At 35.0% G+C, this 20,377-nt stretch overlaps 2 protein-coding genes across 2 annotated transcripts in view; one reads left to right on the top strand and one right to left on the bottom strand.

The window, feature by feature from the left end:
• The window catches only part of LOC111058343, a 260,023-nt gene that overhangs the window by 145,368 nt on the left and 94,278 nt on the right, over positions 1-20,377 (bottom strand). The gene's annotated exons all lie outside the window — the stretch shown is intronic.
• Positions 8,528-10,902, top strand: LOC111052956 (uncharacterized protein DDB_G0271670-like). Its single transcript, XM_039438142.1, has 2 exons — positions 8,528-8,658; positions 9,767-10,902. The coding sequence occupies exons 1-2, from the start codon at positions 8,638-8,640 to the stop codon at positions 10,211-10,213; spliced, it is 468 nt and encodes a 155-aa protein (XP_039294076.1). The 5' UTR covers positions 8,528-8,637; the 3' UTR covers positions 10,214-10,902.

Below are 20,377 nucleotides of genomic sequence, written 5' to 3'. Positions count from 1 at the left end.
AGACAATAATGATGTGAATCGTTTCTCTATTGTGAAACCAAAGACAATTTGATGAAAGGAAGAATTTTTAACATTCCAATACCCATTCGTGGAAGAGGTGATGCGGTAGTAAGATATATACAACCAAAGAATATAATATATAATATAAATTGTTGATGTAATAAAAAAAGAATTGACTTATATACGTGCGGGATAGGACTGAACTACTAGACTGATTAACTTGAAATTTCGCATATAGATTCTCAATTTACCGAAAGTGGTTATAGGCCAATTTTGAATTCTTCAATATTTTAGAATGTCAAGTTTTTAATTACACCCTTGCAGAGCACGGGTAACCTGCTAGTATAATATTAATATAAGTTAAAGGAAATAGGATTAACCAAGAGAGAAACTATCGAGAGACATGATACAGAGACATATAGTTCAAAGAGTGTGGAAGAGGAACAAATAGAAACGGGCTGAACCGTCGCCGATTGTGTGTGGAAGATGCAAGATGCATCGGTGCATCGGTGAGGATGCACCAGGATGCACATGCACATTTTTGTAACGAGTAAATTGCAAAACGACTGCTGACTGTTCTCTTTGTAAGGCAATAGTCGCCGCTACTGGAGTCAAAGCAGTCGACGTTTTGAACAGCCGACATCCAAGACACAAAACACTGTGCTTCCTTGAATTTAAATTCAACTGCTGATAGATTCTTCTTCTACTAGGTTTACTACTATTACTAGTTCTTCCTCTCTACTCTCTCTTCTTTTTTTCTATGCACACTTTCCTTCTTCGACTTCTCCTCTTTTGTTTCTATCTATTTCTTCTTTTTGTTCCTCCTTTTTCCGTTCCTTTCCCCCCACAAAGTCTTCACCTCCATCTAGCATCTTCTCTTCCAACTTTCTAGCTTTTTCTCTATCATCTATCTCTTGCAACAGTACTTCTCCACCTTTCCTCTTTTTTCTCGACCACCCTCACTTCCACTTCCTTCTCCTCCTCCTTCTCCTCCTCCTTTCCTTTTTCTCCTCCTCCTCTTTCTCTTCCTCCACATAGAGAGAGGTCTCTATCTCACCTAGCACAGAGATAAAAATCTACCAATCAAGCAATTCTCCTTCTTCTCTTCGTTTACCCTCCTTCAATAATTTCGTCAATTCCCTTTTCCTGTTCCTCCAACTTCTAATTTTTCTTTTCTACAACATCAAGAATGATTTTTATTATCATCTACAACTTTTCACTACTACTATTCCATTGAACTTTCTACTTGCCCACTACTACAAGAGCCTCTTCCCTCCCTTTATTGCAAGAGTTCAAGAGGATCCTCCTTCTTGCAATTCATGACTTCCTTACCGTTTCTTTTCCTTACCTCTTTATTCTCTTACTTCTTCAAGCGATCAAAGTCCTAGTTGCATTCACCTGTTCATCAGTTATCACTTGCAGTAGTCACACAAAAACTGACTTATTAATAATTTGCTGAAAATTATTGTAATAAAATTCATATCAATTGTCGTTAAACAGGTCGGAAGATTGTTATTGGAAGGTTTCCAGGCCACTGGGTTGGTTCATTTTTTACCATGATAATCATAATGAATTCACCATCATGTGTTATTAGCTTTTTGTGTTGGAAACGGCAATCAACAGGGTCTAAAGGAATGTGATCCAACTACTGGACGCAGTTCATACTTTCTGGGCTTATAGCATCGAATAGAAAAGCGACATTTGAATTGTTAGTTCAAAGAGTTTTCTAGGTGAACATTTTCAAATCAAATTAATAAACTAACACAAATCGGATTGGAAATACGTTGATTTGAGGGTGGATATAAATTCAATCACACAGATGTTCAAAACATTTCAAAACATGACAAAATATTGTTGTCTGTCAGTTAACTGTAACAGGTGGTTAAAAAGGACATGCATCAGATGTTATGTTAACTTGTGCATGTCGACTCGTTCGGATTCCCTTGTCTGCCTTGCCGGGCGGGACGGGGCTTCACTTTTATTCCATAGATGGTCGCGATTGATCGTAAATTCTCTATCTGCTTTTAGCGAGTGCAACGGTAAATCTAGCATTACGCGATCTCTTGACCAGTCGTTAACAGTTGACCAACAGTTAAGAGTTGACAGGTTGTCTGGAGTGATTCTTCTATATTTTTCGCCCACATCAATCTTTAATCGAATCTTTCATCTCATAGTACACTTGAATCCACTTTCATCTATAGACTCAATTGTTTTCAATCGACATGTTTTCTTCCACGGTTTTCTTTAGACCTTAAAAGCTATATGAACCTACCATGAGCTCTAAGGTCGTACATGGAGAATTGAAAGGTGGCCATGAGACATGAATGCATGGAATATGAATGTATGATATATGAATGCATGATGCATGAATACTTTTTGTATGATCTGTGCTGACGAGGTCTGAATTTGAAGTTCATATAAGTGGCACTTAGTGGAGCAAGCAGTCACCCTTCCAAAAGAAGCGCGGAGAACACGTCACTTAACGTCATCTTATCGACAATTATGTAATCTTAACTGTCACTTATTCAAACACTGAGGCAATCACTTTTCTATAGGAGCCTGCGAGTAATAGGATCAATAAAAAAATCTCCAAAATCAAGCCCAAAATCGAAATTTATGTAGAGATTTTTTGATCCTTAGAATTATTAAAGCTGCATTAATGTAGTGGGGAAGGAGTCATTCATGAGAAGTGATAATATATCTCTACCTCTTATGATAATAATATATCTCTCTTATGATAATAAAATATCTCTCTATGAAAATAATTTTTTTCTTGATTTATCGACCCTAGGCTAGGAGACTGAGTGAACAAATTTCTCCCAAAGTTGAATTTTGAAATTTATGATTTGCTCTAGAGTCGAAACAACTTGGAAAAAATTTACTCTTTCTCACGAAAATTCAATGATCATGATATTTCATCAATTAGGTACAATTTCAATAAAGACAGTGAGTTATCTTTCTATAACGAATAAAAGATCGATTGAATTATAATGTTTTTCCAAACGAATGTTTCCTTATTCAACATAACAACAAACCACATCACACTAATAAGGTGCTGTCACTTCCGAAGTTGAAAAATCACCAGAAAATTTACAATATTGTCCCACCAACTGGTTTTAGCTATCTTGTTTTAACTGCACCCAAAAGCTTCCCCACAATAATTGCATTATAGATTCAAATAGAGATTATACGGTTCCGAGGCACATGTGGGCATAAGTTTAAGAGAAATATTCAAGACCACGATAAAATTGGATCTTGATTCGGGTTCACAAGCCTAATCCAGCACACAAGTAGTATTTGCAATGTAAATCTCTTTGAGGAACACTATAGCAACCAACATTAACACAAGAATGTAAGTAACATAACTAAACAGAGGCTATGAACATCTCATGTTGGAAGACCTAGCTGTTCTCAATACTAAACCCGGTCAATAAAAAAGGGCAAATAATAGTCAGTTAGACCAGACACCATATAGTCACATAATTTACTTACTTTGCGTGGATTTGTGTCAACATAGCGTTTGCATGTTACATTTTATCTGCATAAATTTAACGAGTAACATATATTTTATTAACATTTATTACTTTTATTTACTGCTTTGGAGCACAGCTAGAATACTCGAAACGGATTCAGGAGATTGAAGAGGCTGCATTAACTGTATGTTTGTTGTCGTTAATCACGGTTAATAACGTTTGGAAATAGTAATGAGAACCTGAGCATTTCACAACAAGAATTCCGTGGACTGAATTTAGGATCGTTGTGGTTTTGTGGTCGGCGTAACTAGCTACTAACTTCTTCAATCCGGGTCAATTTATCAAATTTATTCAATTTCTTTTCTCAAGAAATATTACCCACTGAACAAGGTAAAAAAATTCCCGTGAGGAACACAAGAAAGCTAATGAGTCTCATTAATGATAAAAATGGTCGGATTCATAGGTCAATAATAAGATTTGTCTCTCCACAAATAAATTTGATTCCACTGAAAATTGAAGGAGTACATAGAGGTGCCTACATAGGCCTACACCAAAACCAATTACATATCCACATCCACCAACGTTAGTAGACATAACTTTGTCTACTAACTTTGCACATCCACTATACCAGTATATAGTGTGTACAGAATTTTACGTCAGGAACACGCGCATTTCAATTTCCATCAGTTGATGCTATGCTACTTTCATTCTGTTTCTGTACAGACGGATACATTATATAAAATAAGCATAAGCTGATGAAAAGTGAAATGCACGTGTTCGTGGCGTGAGAGTCTGTACACTCTATAGTGAATGTGGATATTTAATTGATATTGTTGTATTTGGGAGGATACTTCTAATAATTAGAATCAATAATAATTATTGAACAGATTATCGAAATTTTATTTGGTAAATTATTAAAATGTTTAACATTCTCACAGTCACCAGCTTAGTAAAGCAACCTTACATCAAACACAATGTTCGTGAGAGGACAGCTATGTTATGAATACAGTGTAACAAGTTATTGATCAATTTTTATGATTGAGACATTTGAAAATGTGGATTCAAAATGAGTGGTGTTTGTAGTATTCAAAAACAATTTTATGAATATTCAGATTGAATTAAATAGAGAATGCATTTATTCAAATGCTAATTAATATATAATTATTATTTAACGAAAATCGAGCAGCATTTATTTAGGATTTTCGTTAAATAGTAATTATAAATATTCAATAAACCAATACTGAAATATAGGTGGTTCTCATTTTTGTAGGTAATAAACAGGTGAATAAATATGGACCACAAAATGACAAAGAACTTTCAATGCAATAAAATCAATTTCTCTAAGTAGTAAAACCAGAGCGTTCGAACTGCAGAAATACGGTCAACGATATTGGTGTAGCATGGGCAATTGTCTCGTAGTTTACTCGATTCGCAACACCATTAGCATTAGTAATGTGGGTGTGTAAACTGTAAACTGCTTTGAGGCAAGCGGTGTAAAATCAGCACTGGTAAGTTGCACAGTATTTACACAGGTGTGAAACAACAAAACCAACAAACACCAATAAAACAAGTGTTTCAGGAATGGGAGACCTGTTACCTGTATTTAGTTTACAATGGGTGCAGCTCGTGAACGAGCAAGCGAGTGCGGTTACAACGTAATTTTTAAAAGCGGGTATTTATTTACGTGAACAATGGATGAGGTAATAATTTATGGTCGGGTGGCTTCTTCAGTGCACCAACAGACTGGATTCCTGCGGTAGGGTATTACAACTATGCTAAGCGGGGTGAGCTTTGTTGCAGGAACCTTCTTCAAATGGAACTTAGGTTTAAAGAGTTGACTAATAATTGAATTGAATAGTACATTCAAATTTATTAATAGAAAAAACCACTCTTTAATTCCCAACACATTAAAAAAATGGATAACCAAACACCTTTAGTCCAGTCAACGAAAGATTATAGAGGGAAAAGTTTGGAAAACAATTTTCAACTCCACTGCTTTTAAGGATAGTTAGAGGATCAACATATCAAAAGTCCTCACCCCTACCCCCTGTGCTAAAGGGGTGAGGGTGGTTTGAAAGTACCATTCTTTCATTTTTCGCATATATTTACTTATGTAATGTGTTGCTTGATTTATTACTATACATTACAAACGACAAAATTATCTATTTTTTAAATAATACAATGTCGGGCCGGAGTATGGAGATTGGACAAAAAGAAATAATATTTTAAATAAAATCAAAAGCAGAATTTCCCTCTTCATTGAACTTTTTATTCATGTCGCCGGACAAAAGACAAATATATTTCTTTGATATTCAGTTTTTGCAATAATTGATGTGTTTTTTCTTCAACAGGTAAATGTGTCGATTCTCGTCTTATCAACACAGGGACACTGTGGAGGAGCTTGCTGCTGTATAAATCGCTGTAAATTTCCTTGGTTTCATGATTATAATGCATACAAGTATCAATATCCAAGGAGTTACCTATTACTCCATTCTCCGAACGTCCGCATGGAAAAACACCAATCGCGCCTCTCGATGGCGTTTTTGACTTTTTCAATGGAACTTAGAATTCATTCACATAGGATTCTTTATTCTTAGAGGGAACAAATTAATTTCTATATGATTCCATACACAATTCATAAGACGATAACTGACATGATCCCTGAGATAGGGATATCATAGTCCATATACAGAGTGTCCCAAAATTAAAGTTCCAAACTTCAGGAATAGGTTCTATGGGTCAAAACAAAGAGAAAATGTGGAATAATTTATTTTCTAAAACGCTTCGTTTACAAGGTATTCGTCATTTTGTTTTTTTTACAAAATAATTTTCATCTTCAATTTCTATCTTTAAATGAATGTAGGCTATTATTCAAGGTTATAAACAATAAAACACATTTTTATGAAAGTACTTTTTATTCAATAACGATGCATAGAAAATAATCTAAGCCAAGCTGAAATGATGATTTTCTTTTTCCCGTTAATCATATTGCAGTTTCTAACTACTAAGTACCACTTTCCTTATCATTATCACTCATATTACGCATATCTGCCTCCTTCTTCGCTTCTGTCAACACAACACAAAATCCAACTCATCTTCAAATTGTTGAATATTTCATTTTGTGCAAAATCACTGCAGCTATATTGTCGATTGTTGAAAACTAGAATCAGATATAATGTAATCTACCTGAACAAAGTTTCTATAAATATAATGCATCTTCTTCTTTCTTCACCTCTTTTCCTTCCATCTCTTTTTTGTCTCGTTTTTTCTCATCTTCTCTTCTGCTCTTCTTAAATCTTCTTCTTTTGAATTTATTGCCATTAGAGTTGACAATGTTACAGAGTAAAAATGAGATTCAAACAAAACTTAAAGTGCACTTCATAAGAATAAATCATTTTGATTAGTTTCAGGAAGGAATAGTATGTATTGTTGAGTCTAAAATTATTTATATTTCAGAATAAAAATGTATTATGATTTAATAAATATTTGTGTCAGAGTGAATAACATTAGGTAATATCCCAAAATTGATATCTTGTTCATTGTCGCTTACCGAGCAAAGTCTTTTTCTATTTTATATTTTTTAAGTTAAGTTATGATGCAATGGACAAAACAGAACAATCAGTTACAAAATAATGTAGAAATTGGTAGATCAATGTGAAAATCAGTAGAAATCAATGTAGATCAGGTCGATTAAGTAAACAGAAGTATTGCTATTGATTTTTCTATTGTATGTAATGGATTATTTTTATTGTCCCTCATCTAGCTTGCAGCTAGAGGGATACTATCGAACTAATCTAATATTCAAATAAATAAATAAAACAAATTCTCTCCACCTACTACTCTTGACGATCTACTCTCGGTTTCTCACTTTGCTCAGCTTACATAATTATTATACTTTATATCAGTGGTCACCAAATCGCGGACCGCCAGCTAGTTTTGTGTGGACCGCGATGTCATACCGATCTCAACGAAAAAAATTAAAATAAATCCTAAAACAAAAAATCCAAAAGAAACCCTTTAAAGTCTCAATAAGATTAAATTAAAAAAAAAACAAATAGAATAATAAATGAACATCAGCCGCGTAACAAATTAGAAGGGAGATAGTTCTTCCAATGTAAGCGACATCTAGCCTTAACGGCTAAACGATTATGTGTGGTTTCTTATTTAATTTTACACGTCAATTTTTTACATTTCTTATTAGAGTTACTTATCTGTATCTTATTCTTAATAAGAAGCTGGCTATTGATTTAATATTGTTGCATTATTTTACCCAATTATTTCATGCCTAGTAAAACGTTTAATTTAAATTATCTTGGTATTTCAATAGCTATAGTCAAGGACTAAATTCGAGAATGGTTTTGAAAATTCCATAAGTGAACATTCTTCATGTCAATAGAATAAAGATGAACAATAAATTAATTTTTATTGCCTTTATTTCAATTTTAATAATTTTAATCATGGCATAATATCAAACTTCAATATATTTGAAGAACATTGATATCGAAATACATGCAGAGTAATAACTATCCTAAATATTTGTACTATTAAAATTAATGTAGTTGAACTATCAATTTTCAAAAAAATTCTGAAGAGTACCCCCCCCCACTACTGTGCTTTTCCCTGAATGGTCCGCAGAAGCTCACCAAGACTTTGAAACGGACCTTCATGAAACTTAATTGGTGACCACTGCTTCATATTATAATATTTGGATTTACCTCAATTCCTCTTCTGTTCTTATGTTGTCCTCTTCACTCGCCTTCTTGCTTTCCCTAACCACTTCTCGCTTTTCTTTCTTCACCTTTTTCATTAAATCTTTATTGATGAAGCGCATCATAACGAGTTTCATGATCTTTGTCATGCACGAGTTATTCATTTTTGTATTGAAAGTTATTGCTTCACAGATAAATATGTAGCAAACTCATATGAAAACGACATTTCTGCAGAAGAAACACCAATAACGGTGCATTATTCAACAAATTTCAATATGAACAGACTCAATGATACACGAATCAAATTTGTTACACATGAGTTTAGCAAACTTGTCACATTGAAAGTAATTCAGTTACATTATAAATTCAGTTGCATACGAAAGAGCTTGACCATTATTGGGTTTATTTCCAAGCAAGAATTCTCCAAAACTCAAGCAAGTTTAATTCAAGCAAAAATGGGTTTGAGCATTATTCTCGTGAGTACTCTATATTTAGTTTTATTTTTCCAAATTCAAGAAAAAACTTTTTCATCAACAAGTTGCTCTAAACAAAAATTATATTTCGATAACAATTCAAACACGCCTAATCTGCTTCTTAGCTACTGTATATAATATGAGTCCTTCCTGCATTGGACCTACTGCGATTTGTATTTAGCTATGAAAGCATGAGTAATAATTTATTATTTGGTTGAGAATTGAGGAATTTTTTGGGGAGTGAATGGTGAACTTTCCATTAAAATAGGTTGACTTGTTATATGTAATTTCACATACGTACTACATGAATTTTCAATTACCATTCAATTTATAACCTGTATAATCGTCCATAAAAATAATAATAATATAATAATCATTAGATCTTTTTATTCCAGTGAACAATTCCATATTACTCTGAGTTCAAAACCAATAACAGTATTTATTTTTCAATAATAATCTTCTATATTCAATTTTGTTCTAAGATTGAAACCTATTTGGTTAGTCCTGTTTTATCATTGTATCATTTCCATCTTGACAATTATTTTGTCAGACCTTCATGATGAAGTTCAATTTTGACATTTATCAAATATATACAAGGTTCTTTATAATATATAGTATATACTTCTTAATTTATGATTCTTTAATATACAATATAGTTTTCTTGGATGGATAAGAACTTCGCATCATTAACATTAGAGACTCTTCCATATTTGAATATTGTTAAATTTTATATAGTTGATTAAAATTGTATTTTACTAGAAGCGAGCTCTGTTAATAAGAAGGAGAACCCCTAAACATGAGTATCTACACTTAATTATATCAAAACTTCATTACTTCTATCATATTATATGCTAGTTTATAATGTCATAAAGCAAAGATAGCGTAAGTTGTATCAGTTGTCTCTGATAATATCAAATGAAGAAGGGAGTTCCCAGGATAAAAAACAAGTGACAGTAGCAAATTTCGAAGAATTATATTCTCAGAGTCCAGTCATTCCAACTGCAACCAAGAGAACCCTCAAAAATGCAAATCTCCAACATTGTTAGTCCCGAAATACAATTTAATATCAGATTATGTTATTGTTTTTGTAATTTATGTGTATTTTTTACAGGTGAATATTATTATAATTACTTCCGCCTTAACATCAGACGGATATTGTGTAAGAGATTGCTGCTGTATAGAATGTTGCACATATCCATGGATTCATCATCATCCGTGCCATGCATATGAGTATCAATATCCAAGAGCTTGCCCACCTCCATTCTACAATCCTCCTGTCGGAGAAACATCGATCTCTCCCTTCAATTTACCTCTCGGTTTGGACGAAACAGTGTTAGAAGTCTTGAAAAATCTTACAAAAACAGTTCCTAAATCTTTAGCATCATTATCATTATCACAATCATCATCATTTCAATCATCATCATCATCATCATCAGAATCATCATCATCATCATCACAATCAGGATCAGCATTTGGATCAGCTTCTGGATCAGCATTTGGATCAGCAATTGGATCACCATATGGATCAGCATCTGGATCATTTTCATATCATTATTAGATCAGGGGCGAGTTTTCTCGTATGGAGCCAGGTACGGGAGAAATATTGATAGTTTATAGTTAACTAACTCCCCTCCCCCCTTATTTTTTATCAACGCTCACATAATTATATTTAAACAATCTTTAATACTGTTAAATTCATGATAGAAGAATGAGAATGATTAAGATAGAATGAAGCTTCTATAGAGTGTGTCACAAAAAACTTATTTTTAAAAGATCATGCAATTGAAATATTAGCAATTGGTTTGGCCAGAGCATTCGAATTGTAGCGCCAAATCCCTGACTACAGTTCTGCCAATAGCAGGCCTGTTGGCACCAGTGCGTCCAGCTGTTTGGCTTGTCGAGAAAAAAGCCCCAGTCATCCTAGCTTTCATTTCTTGTTTCGTCCATTCGCTTGTTTTTTGTCACCCCGTTGTCTTGTAGCAAGACCGAATTTGTATTTTGTAATGTAATTTCAATCGGAAATTTCTTGTAGATAATTGTTCGAGTATAGTGTGTGTGAATTGAGTATAACAGCGTAAATAGTGTTAAATTGAATTAATTTGAATCGGATTTGAATTTATAAAGACTCCAGTTTGAGCTTTGTTCAAACCACAGGATATGACCTGCAAGTGGAACACAGAATCAACACAAAAAGGCAGCCCGGAAGCAAACCTTTCTTTTCCCAGATTTCTTCCCACCCATGAATCTGACCGAAACACCTAATAAAGGCTTCGAAGGGCAAGTAGACAAAATTGGATTAAATCTGGTGAGTTTTTGCTCTTTTTTATTGTTTATTAATGCAGAGTTTAACTGTACAATTAACCTGGCTCAAATTGAAGATTAAATTTTGCTCCTTGTTTGTATTTGATTATTTAAATAGTAAATTACAGTCCACTGGTAGCTCTAGCCTGAGCTTTGTACAGAACATTTTTGATCCTCCGAACCGTGATGAATTTAAATTTGTAATTTATTGATTAATTCACACACATTGGGATTTAAGCAGTTTCGTATTTGTCCAATGTTGGCATGTTGAGAATGGTCTGATCCATGCTCAACTTAGTTTGTTGTAGTCTTGTTCTAAGAGCAAGGTTTCTTGTCAATTTGTATTTGTCTGAAATTAAATTTATTTCAGTTAAAATTGTAATTTTCCTGAAACTAGGCTCATTGTGCTATTTTTCGGGAATTTGTTTGTTTGTTGGATTTTTGTATTGTCCATTTTTGTTATACATGTTAGTGAAGGTTAATCACAGCATGATTTTGTTTGTTCAATTCAACAAGTTATCGTTTGTTTGTGAGTTGTTGGAAGAACATTATCTAATCATATAGTTTCGTCTTCAGCAGTAACTTATCTTGTGAATTGATAATCAAAGTTTAACTTTGATAACTTACTAGTCGTGATTCTTCCTTCCATTTAGTTTTGAACTCATTCTTGTTTTATTGTCTGTTGTTTGTATTGTCGGGGCTGAATTGTTTTGTGTATGAGTTCAAGATGGAGGAAAAATACAGAAACAATCAGGGTGCATCGCGCTAAACTGGAACAATTGTATGCCAGATTGCAGAGAATTATGACTGTCTAAAAATGTCTTTGATCCAAAAGTTGCTGAGCAATTTTTAGTGTTGTATCCTCGGGTGTCTCAGACCATTTCGGATTATGAAAAGACAGAATTAGTGGTTAATGAGTTGGAACTTGAGTTGAATAAAGATTATGTTGTAGCATTCAACGACTCACACCTAGATCTGTTTCAGTATATTGAAGTAGCGGCTAACACTCTCAAACAGAAAAGGCGACTGATGCTATTGCTCAATCTTCGGCAGCTCAGCAGCTAGTGCACAGCCGGTCGTGTCCGAGTCGGTACTGCCCAAAATCGACCTTCCGAAATTTGATGGGAACCAGACTCAATGGTCGGTGTTTTATGAACTATTTAAGGCATTGGTACATGACAACAAGAGTTTGAACGATCAGCAGAAGGTCCAATATCTTGTAAGTAGACTTACTGGACAAGCAGCAAATATTTGTCGTCATTTGCCACCATTGGCTAATAATTATCAAATAATTTGGCAGGCATTATTGACCCGCTATAACGATCCACGGGCGCAAGTCGATGCCTATTTCAAACAAATTTTTGAATTTCGTCCAATAAAATCAGAATCAAAGGCAGGTTGTATTGCGATTTTGGATTGGTTTTGTAGTTCAATCAATGCAGTGAAGAGATTGCAACTCACTGATTTGTCAGACTCGATATTCCTCTATCATGGCTTGAGATTGCTGGATCCAAGTTCTCGTAGAAATTTTGAATCGGCCGTCCGTGACAAGGCTATGCCAACTTATACGATTATGTCAAATTCATTGAAAAGCAAATTAAGACTCTTCCTTCTGATGAGAAACAGACTGAATCGTTTAATATGAGGCACAAAAAGGATAATAAATCAAAGGTGTTTGTGGTTCAATCTAATGATTCATCAACGATGCATCTAGTAAAATCCCAATTGTCTGAAGTGCTCAAAACCGGGTCATCGGTTAGTAGATTGTGCAAGTTTCTTGAAAATGACTCCTTGGGATCGTTATTGTTTGATTAAAGGAAAGTTTTGTTGTTTTCGTTGTCTTGATGTGGATCATTTGAGTAGAGATTGTCGTAGTAAAACTCAGTGTGCTCAATGTCGAGAATCTCATCATTCTTTATTGCACTTTTCCAGATCAAGTTCCAATGAAGGTGTTGCGTCCTCGTCGAACTCCAAGGCAGGTGGCACATCACCTATTAGTTGTTGTTCTACATCCAACGATGTAGAAAATTCGACCGTTGTGTTGTCGACCGTCACTGCACATGTTCGAGATTGTAATGATCAGCTTTGTGATGTTCGTTTCTTGATTGACACCGGGAGTCAGTGTCATTTTGTTACAGCCAAATTGTGTCGGCGTTTGAGACTACCATTCCAGCCCATGAAAACCGTTGTTCGTGGATTCGGTGGTGGTACTAGTGAAGTTCGAGGTCGTACTTGTGTGTCGATTCAGTCGAAGTTGGATCCTACCGTCAAGTTTTCGATGGATGCCACAGTGGTAGATAAAGTCATCGACAAGTTGCCTTCTTGTGAAATCGACAGATCCAAACTTCATCATCTTGAAAATCTCACACTGGCTGACGACAAATTCTACCTTCCTAGTAGAATAGATGGCATCATTGGTGCGGAGTTAGTTCCTCACTTGCTACGTGGGAGTCCTAGTACAGGTGAATCGCACGAATTGATGACTGTTAATAGTGTCTTTGGTCACATTCTGATGGGGAGAGCGCCGATTCTCACTTCAACAACGAATGTGTCGAATTGTTTTACAGCCATCTGTAGTCCATTCGTTAGTAGTCCATCGTTGGATAGTTTTGTGGAACGTTTTTGGGAGTTGGAATCGTGCCCTGCACCAAGCTGTCAACTGAAACCGGAAGAGTTGGAGTGTGAGGTAAATTTTCGGAAGTCTGTACATCGTGTGAATTCTGGTCGTTTTGTTGTTGCCTTGTCATTTGCGGAGCCGCCCAGCAGCTTGGGAGATTCGTATGCTGTCGCCGAACGCAGACTGCTGACTTTGGAGAGACGACTAGAGCTTGACAGCAATACTCGTATTTCATATCATGAAATATTGATTGATTACCTACGTCAGGGTCACATGTCGTTTGTAGCAGATCAGACAGACCGAGGTGGTTACTACATACCGCATCACGCCATCGTGAAAGCAAGCAGCACTACCACGCCCATCCGAATTGTATTTGATGCTGGTTCCAGAACATCATCGGGTTTGTCATTGAACCAGGTTCTTCATGCTGGTCCCAAATTGCAGACTGACATTTTTGTTTTGTTAGTTAATTTTCGTTTGTTCCCAATCGCACTAACTGCTGACATTAAACAAATGTATCGACAGATATTAGTGGAGGATTCCTGCCGTCGTTATCAGCGTGTATTGTGGAGATTTTCGCCGGAGGATCCGATCGAAATTTATCAGCTCAATTGTGTTGTTTTTGGTGTTTCAAGCTCTCCATATTTGGCGCTTCGCACCGTCCACCAGCTTGTAGAGGAGGATGGAAATCGTTTTCGTACAAGGATTTCGAAGCAGACAACTCCTTGGCTATCTTGGGATTGAATTGGCAACCTAGTACTGATCTGTTTCAGTTTTCAGTCAAGAGTGGTGAGGTCGTCGCTACTAAGCATTCTATTCTGTCAGTGATGGCTTGTATCTATGATCCACTTGGTCTCTTGTCACCGTTTACATTATTTCTAAAATGTCTTGTCCAGAAACTGTGGAAATTGGGAGTGGATTGGGACGAGAAGCCGCCTAAGTCTATATGCACTCTTTGGGAGAATTGTCAAAAAGAGTTGCCTCTATTATTGAAATTTGCTGTTCCACATCATGTTGGTTTGTTTCAGGATTCTCACATCAGTTTGATTGGTTTTTGTGACGCATCATTGTCTGGTTATGGTGCAGCTATCTATGTGAAGTCGCAGAAGGAGAGCGAGGAGTCAAGAGTTGTATTATTGTGTTCAAAGTCCAAGGTAGCACCATCTAAAGTTGTTTCAATACCTCGTTTGGAGTTGTGTGCGGCACTCTTGTTGGCAGAACTCATGAATTCAGTAGTCACTATTATTAGTGAACATTGTCATGTGTCTCGTATTGTCGCACTCTCTGATTCTACAGTCACCTTGTGTTGGATTAATGCTCCATCCGCGAAATGGCAAACTTTTGTTGGTAATCGCATCGCAAAAATACAGGATTCTTGTATACAGGAGTGGATGCATGTTGCCAGAATTGAAAATCCCGCTGATTGTTTGTCTAGAGGTTTATCACCAGTTGAGCTTGTGAACTTTCCGTTGTGGCTCTCAGGTCCATCATGGATAGCAGAGGACAAATGCGATTGGCCCATCCAAACTCAAATGGAAGAGATCGTGGATCCACCGGAGGCGAAAAAACCGTCAGTGTTGACAGTCACAAAATCTCCTGATGGTAACAGCAATGCAATATATTCATTGATTGGTCGTTGTTCGGATTATGGTCGTCTTTTGAGAATTGTAATTCTTGTTCTCAAATTCTTACGAATCTTACCCCAATCAGAAGAATCAGATTTCGATGTTGCTGAGAGGTATCTATGTAAAGTGGTACAGAAGATACATTTTTCATCTGAATTTGTGCAATTGGAGAAGGGAGAAGATTGTTCTATGCGCCTACGTCGCCTGTCTCCATTCATTGATAAAGGTGTGATTCGCGTCGGCGGTCGTTTGTCTCATGCTGGACTTGAATTTGAGACTTGTCATCAGATGATCTTACCAAAATCCGACACTTTCGTATCGATGTTGATTGATTATCATCACAAGAAGAACTGTCATGCTGGACCTTCGTTATTGTTGTCCTTGATCAGACAGAAATTCTGGATACTGTCTGCTCACTCTATTATTCGTATTTGTGTTTTTAAGTGTAATCGTTGTTTCCGTGTTCGACCTAGTAATAATGCAATTATTCCAAAAATGGGTGACCTGCCTGCTTTTAGAGTGTCAAAATGCAAACCATTTGAAAATTGTGGTGTGGATTACGCTGGTCCTTTGCGTATTACTATGACAAGACGTCGTAATCCTGGTGTTTTGAAAGCCTACATTTGTCTGTTTGTGTGTATGGCAACAAAGGCAGTACATATTGAGTTGATATCGGATCTATCAACGCCCATGTTTTTAGCTGCGTTTTGTCGTTTTTTGTCATGTCGTGGACCCTGTCATGTGATGTATTCCAATTGTGGTACTTATTTTGTAGGTGCCAAGGAACAGTTGCGAAAGATATCTCAACTTTTGAACTCATCCGAGTTTCAAACCACATTGACTAGTCAACTCACGGAACACAAAATTGAATGGAAATTCATTCCCCCTGGTTCACCGCATTTTGGAGGTCTGTGGGAGGCAAATATCAAATCTGTAAAGTTGCATCTGTTCCGAGTAATTGGCAATCAACTTCTCACCTATGAGGAACTGAACACGGTATTGATGCAGATTGAAAGTGTCCTGAATTCCCGCCCACTGTGTGTACTGAGTGAGGATCCGTGTGAACCGCTGGCTTTAACCCCAGCGCACTTTTTGACGCTAACACCGTTGAGATCGTTTCCCATGCGGGATGTTGTGAAGTTGTGGATTGTAAATCCTTCACAGATAATACGATGTTTCTGATATTTATAAGAGCAGTCTCTAAATTCCCTCTTTTGCGAATAAATTCACAAAAAATTAAGGCCGTCCGGCTCGCAAAATTACTGGGTTCAAACTCAGCTCTAGCTCAGTGGTAGATACACGAATATTCCAAATATAAGTAATTACCATAAGGTTCAATGACCAGTGATTGATAATTCTTACCGCTGCTTCTGTGAAGTTCTTGAAGAATACCAGTGAGGAAATTAAAAGAATATTTGATGACTGATTATCAGTAACCTGTACCACTAGAGAATAATCAGGACCAACTATAATGTTTCTAGTTGATTCTTAAAACGCTCGTCGTGAATACAAGTATTCACCAATATACCCTTTCAAAATTCCTTAGAACTTACAACGCCAGTTCTTGAAGCTCTCTGGATCCTTATATGATATACTGGAACCTTATTAATATAATTTTTAATATACTTGTTCTGGCAGTTAAAATGAATATCATCAAAGGATGATAAACATTGAGTGCTCTGAATAAGGCTAATATTACTTGATTCAATAATTTTAAGTGCTGCTAAATATTTGTTGATATTAAAACAGCTCAAACTGCATATCACGAGATGAACTAGGATAAAATAAATTTCTATGATTTGTATGCTGACATAAAATACAAAATATATTCCCATAAAAAATATGTGCATAAAATATTCAATATATCTGTAATTCACTTAAATAATCTATTTCAAAAATCTGAATAATTATCACAGGCTTTGCCAATAATCACAATAGTGAGTTTCAAATTCATAAATATATTATATTTAATACTGGTACTTAGACTTCCAATCAATATAAAATTCTGCAAATAAAAACCTGTTCGGTCTATAAGTTTGATATGATATACTTTGTTCAATTAACAAAATTATAATTAATAAATTAATATTCAAACATGAGATCTCAGGGATTGTATGAATTCGGGCTGTGCATGGAAGTAAGCTTCCTACATATATTAAATAAATTTATAAATGTTCTTATGGACTATGTGATATTGTTCAACACGTGGTGACTTTTTATTTTAATTCAAATTAATTGGAATAGCGCTTTTTTATTAATTACCCCACTGAACGTAGAAAAAACGAGCTCGATCGACTTATCACTCACTGAACTGAAGTTCTAGATGGTCTCGTGGATTGAATTAATTATTTCCAATAATTAATTAGGTAGGCTCCTTTTCGTCACTGCTGGGCTAATGCATGATCCAGATTTTTATAAGTTTCTCTCGAATTAAAGCTATTTTTATGGGAATCTTTACAAATTACGAACTCTTTGACAGCACTGAGTTCACAGATAATTGACATTTAATACAAATACTTTACATTTAAAAAAGGGTTTGGCTTAATAGTTTTAAAATTTTAAAAAGAGGAAGAAAGAACCCTAAACTCCATGTGCATCCTCTCAGGTCGGGATCTTAAGCCAGAAGAAGGAGGTTTTTAGAAAAATTTGTCTCTTCTACGAATAATTCTGTAAGCTACTCTCTGATTGGCCTTCAATTCAATAGACTCAATACAATTGGTTGCCTTGGGAATCAGGGCTTCCTCGGCTTTATAATAGAAAAAATTAAATAAAAAAGAATTTTTATACAAATGTATGGAGTGTTTATCTAAATTGATTTCATAAATAAATCCTAACATGTGATGTTAATACATTTAGTTTTTATATGAGTTTTGTATACTCTTGATTTATCATGCTTTCTTAGATTATAATAAATATTTATACAAAAATAATGGGTGTTCGTATTTCTACACATCGACTTCATTTAGTATACATAATATATCCTTTATGAGTAAATTTTATATAATTCAACCTGTCATATGGGTTGATCGAATAATCAGCTGGTTTGCTCAATATTGATTCTAATAATTATCGATTTATCCAAGATCGACTAATTCTTTTCAAAATGTAAACAAATAACTCTAACCTCAATGTTCATGCATTTTATTTTTTTTATAATCCGCCAATAATAAGTAAGCCGCTTTATAATTTTTTGATCTTACCAATGGGTTCTCATAATTATTAAATCACAATTATACATGTTTTCTTATCATCGTTGATAATGCTATTATTCCTAATCGCTAATAATAATTGATTTGAGTTGATTTATCCTTTGACTAGGTCTAACCTTCTTTCCAATTTTATAGTTCTATTATATTTCATTGGTTCATTTTAAAATATTTGGTGGTAATAATTTACCACGTGACACAATACGCCCTCTGATTTCTGATTTAAAACGACAATTCGAGAATATAATATAATTCTATGATCCAGTTGGTTTTGGATCAGAAATCATACATGTTACAAAGTCTGTTAATAAATCTACTGAGAATTCTACCTCCTAACAATTCAACAACATATACAACAATAAATAAATTCAATTCAAATACATACGCCTTACATCGGCCAATCTCCTTCTACACACAATACACAAATAAAACTATCTCCTCCTCCATACACAATATAAACCTTTTTTCTAATCCACGCTCCGCCCTCAGGCTCGAAGCACATTTGAACGTTAGTGCAAAATCATTGCCAACCTAACAAACTGGTAATTCTCTGACTTGCAGAATATAATATTTTTTCTCCCTCAACATAGAACAGTGACTTGTACATTTTCATTTCATTCTCTTGCAGAATTGGGCTTTGCTTTCATATAATGGATATTTTAAGGATAATCTTTGGTAGTTTTATCAACAAGAACTTCTTATTCATCTAATACATTGAGACTTTGGCTTAATGCTTTTGGTGGTAACTATGCGGTTTGATCATTTGGCGGATAATTTTAGTGATTTTCTCAATTAGTTTATACATAAATAATAATAATATAATATTTTTATAATATCTCTACATGCAATTCACATTTATATGACACTTGATCTTCTTATTCGGGGTATCAGCTTGGATGATTTAATAGGCATTGACTACTCTGGTTTTCGTAGTGGACAGCTGGTTTCCATTGGCTTCGGTTCATCACTTGTCGCCATCTTGATGTCTCTTCCTGCTATACAACGGTAAGTTGGCTTTTAACATTAGAAGTTATTTATTCTCTTGCTTCATTAGTGAGGATGATATTAAAGGTGGTTTCTAAATTTTTTATTTCTTTATTTTCAAGTGTTGTTATTCGAAGTGGATACTCGTCTGCTAATTAAGTATATTGTTGGCGTTCGTCTGGTACGTATATCTTGTCAGGTAGGCCAATGACGTTTCATCAAAATATTATTGTTTATATCCTTATCGCTTAGTGTCTCGATAATACGGTTTGAGATTAGAAATATTGGGCTTTGATCCTGTGAATTGTTTGGCGGCTCTGACGACCGATTCTCCATCAGCTCTCTTATCTTGGATAATTTAGAATATTTGCTTTGTCTATCCTCAACTTTTCTGGGTTTCAAATTGGTTTTGAAAATTTTTGAATTGATTCTCTTAGCATATATCACGCCCTCATTCGTCAGTACTTTAATAATATTTTCTTTAATTGCTATCACAGCCATAATAATAATAATATTCACGAAATAAATCAATGTATTTATTGTATTTCTTCCAACATAACCTTTCCATAAACAACAATCGTATAATTCCCTTTTCGATAAACAATGTACTATTCCTTTCGATTTTAGTTCACACGTTTTACCATCCATTATTATATTTGCAACATAATTTTTACCTGACATCATAGTTGTACTAATAATCATAACAAAATGAATCAGCATAATTGTTAAGCTTGTAACATAACCTCTTGGTGAACAATACACAGATGTTCTTTCCTTCAATGAACAATTCATTCCTTCTTTAAATTTTAATGCACATATTCCATCTTCCAATAGCTTCCTATAATAATTTCTTCCTTTATCATTTTCTAAACCCGTATCCGTTATTACTTTTTCCTTGTTTTTGAGCATGTTCTTTTTCTTTATTCCGTAATTGCAATCACGACGGTAAGCTGCTTGCTTGAACCGCGTGTGCTTCGGGTGCATGTTGG

The sequence above is a fragment of the Nilaparvata lugens genome, chromosome 11, assembly GCF_014356525.2.
Source record: "Nilaparvata lugens isolate BPH chromosome 11, ASM1435652v1, whole genome shotgun sequence".
Lineage (NCBI taxonomy): Eukaryota > Metazoa > Arthropoda > Insecta > Hemiptera > Delphacidae > Nilaparvata > Nilaparvata lugens.
This window is presented reverse-complemented; position numbering and strand designations above follow the sequence as displayed.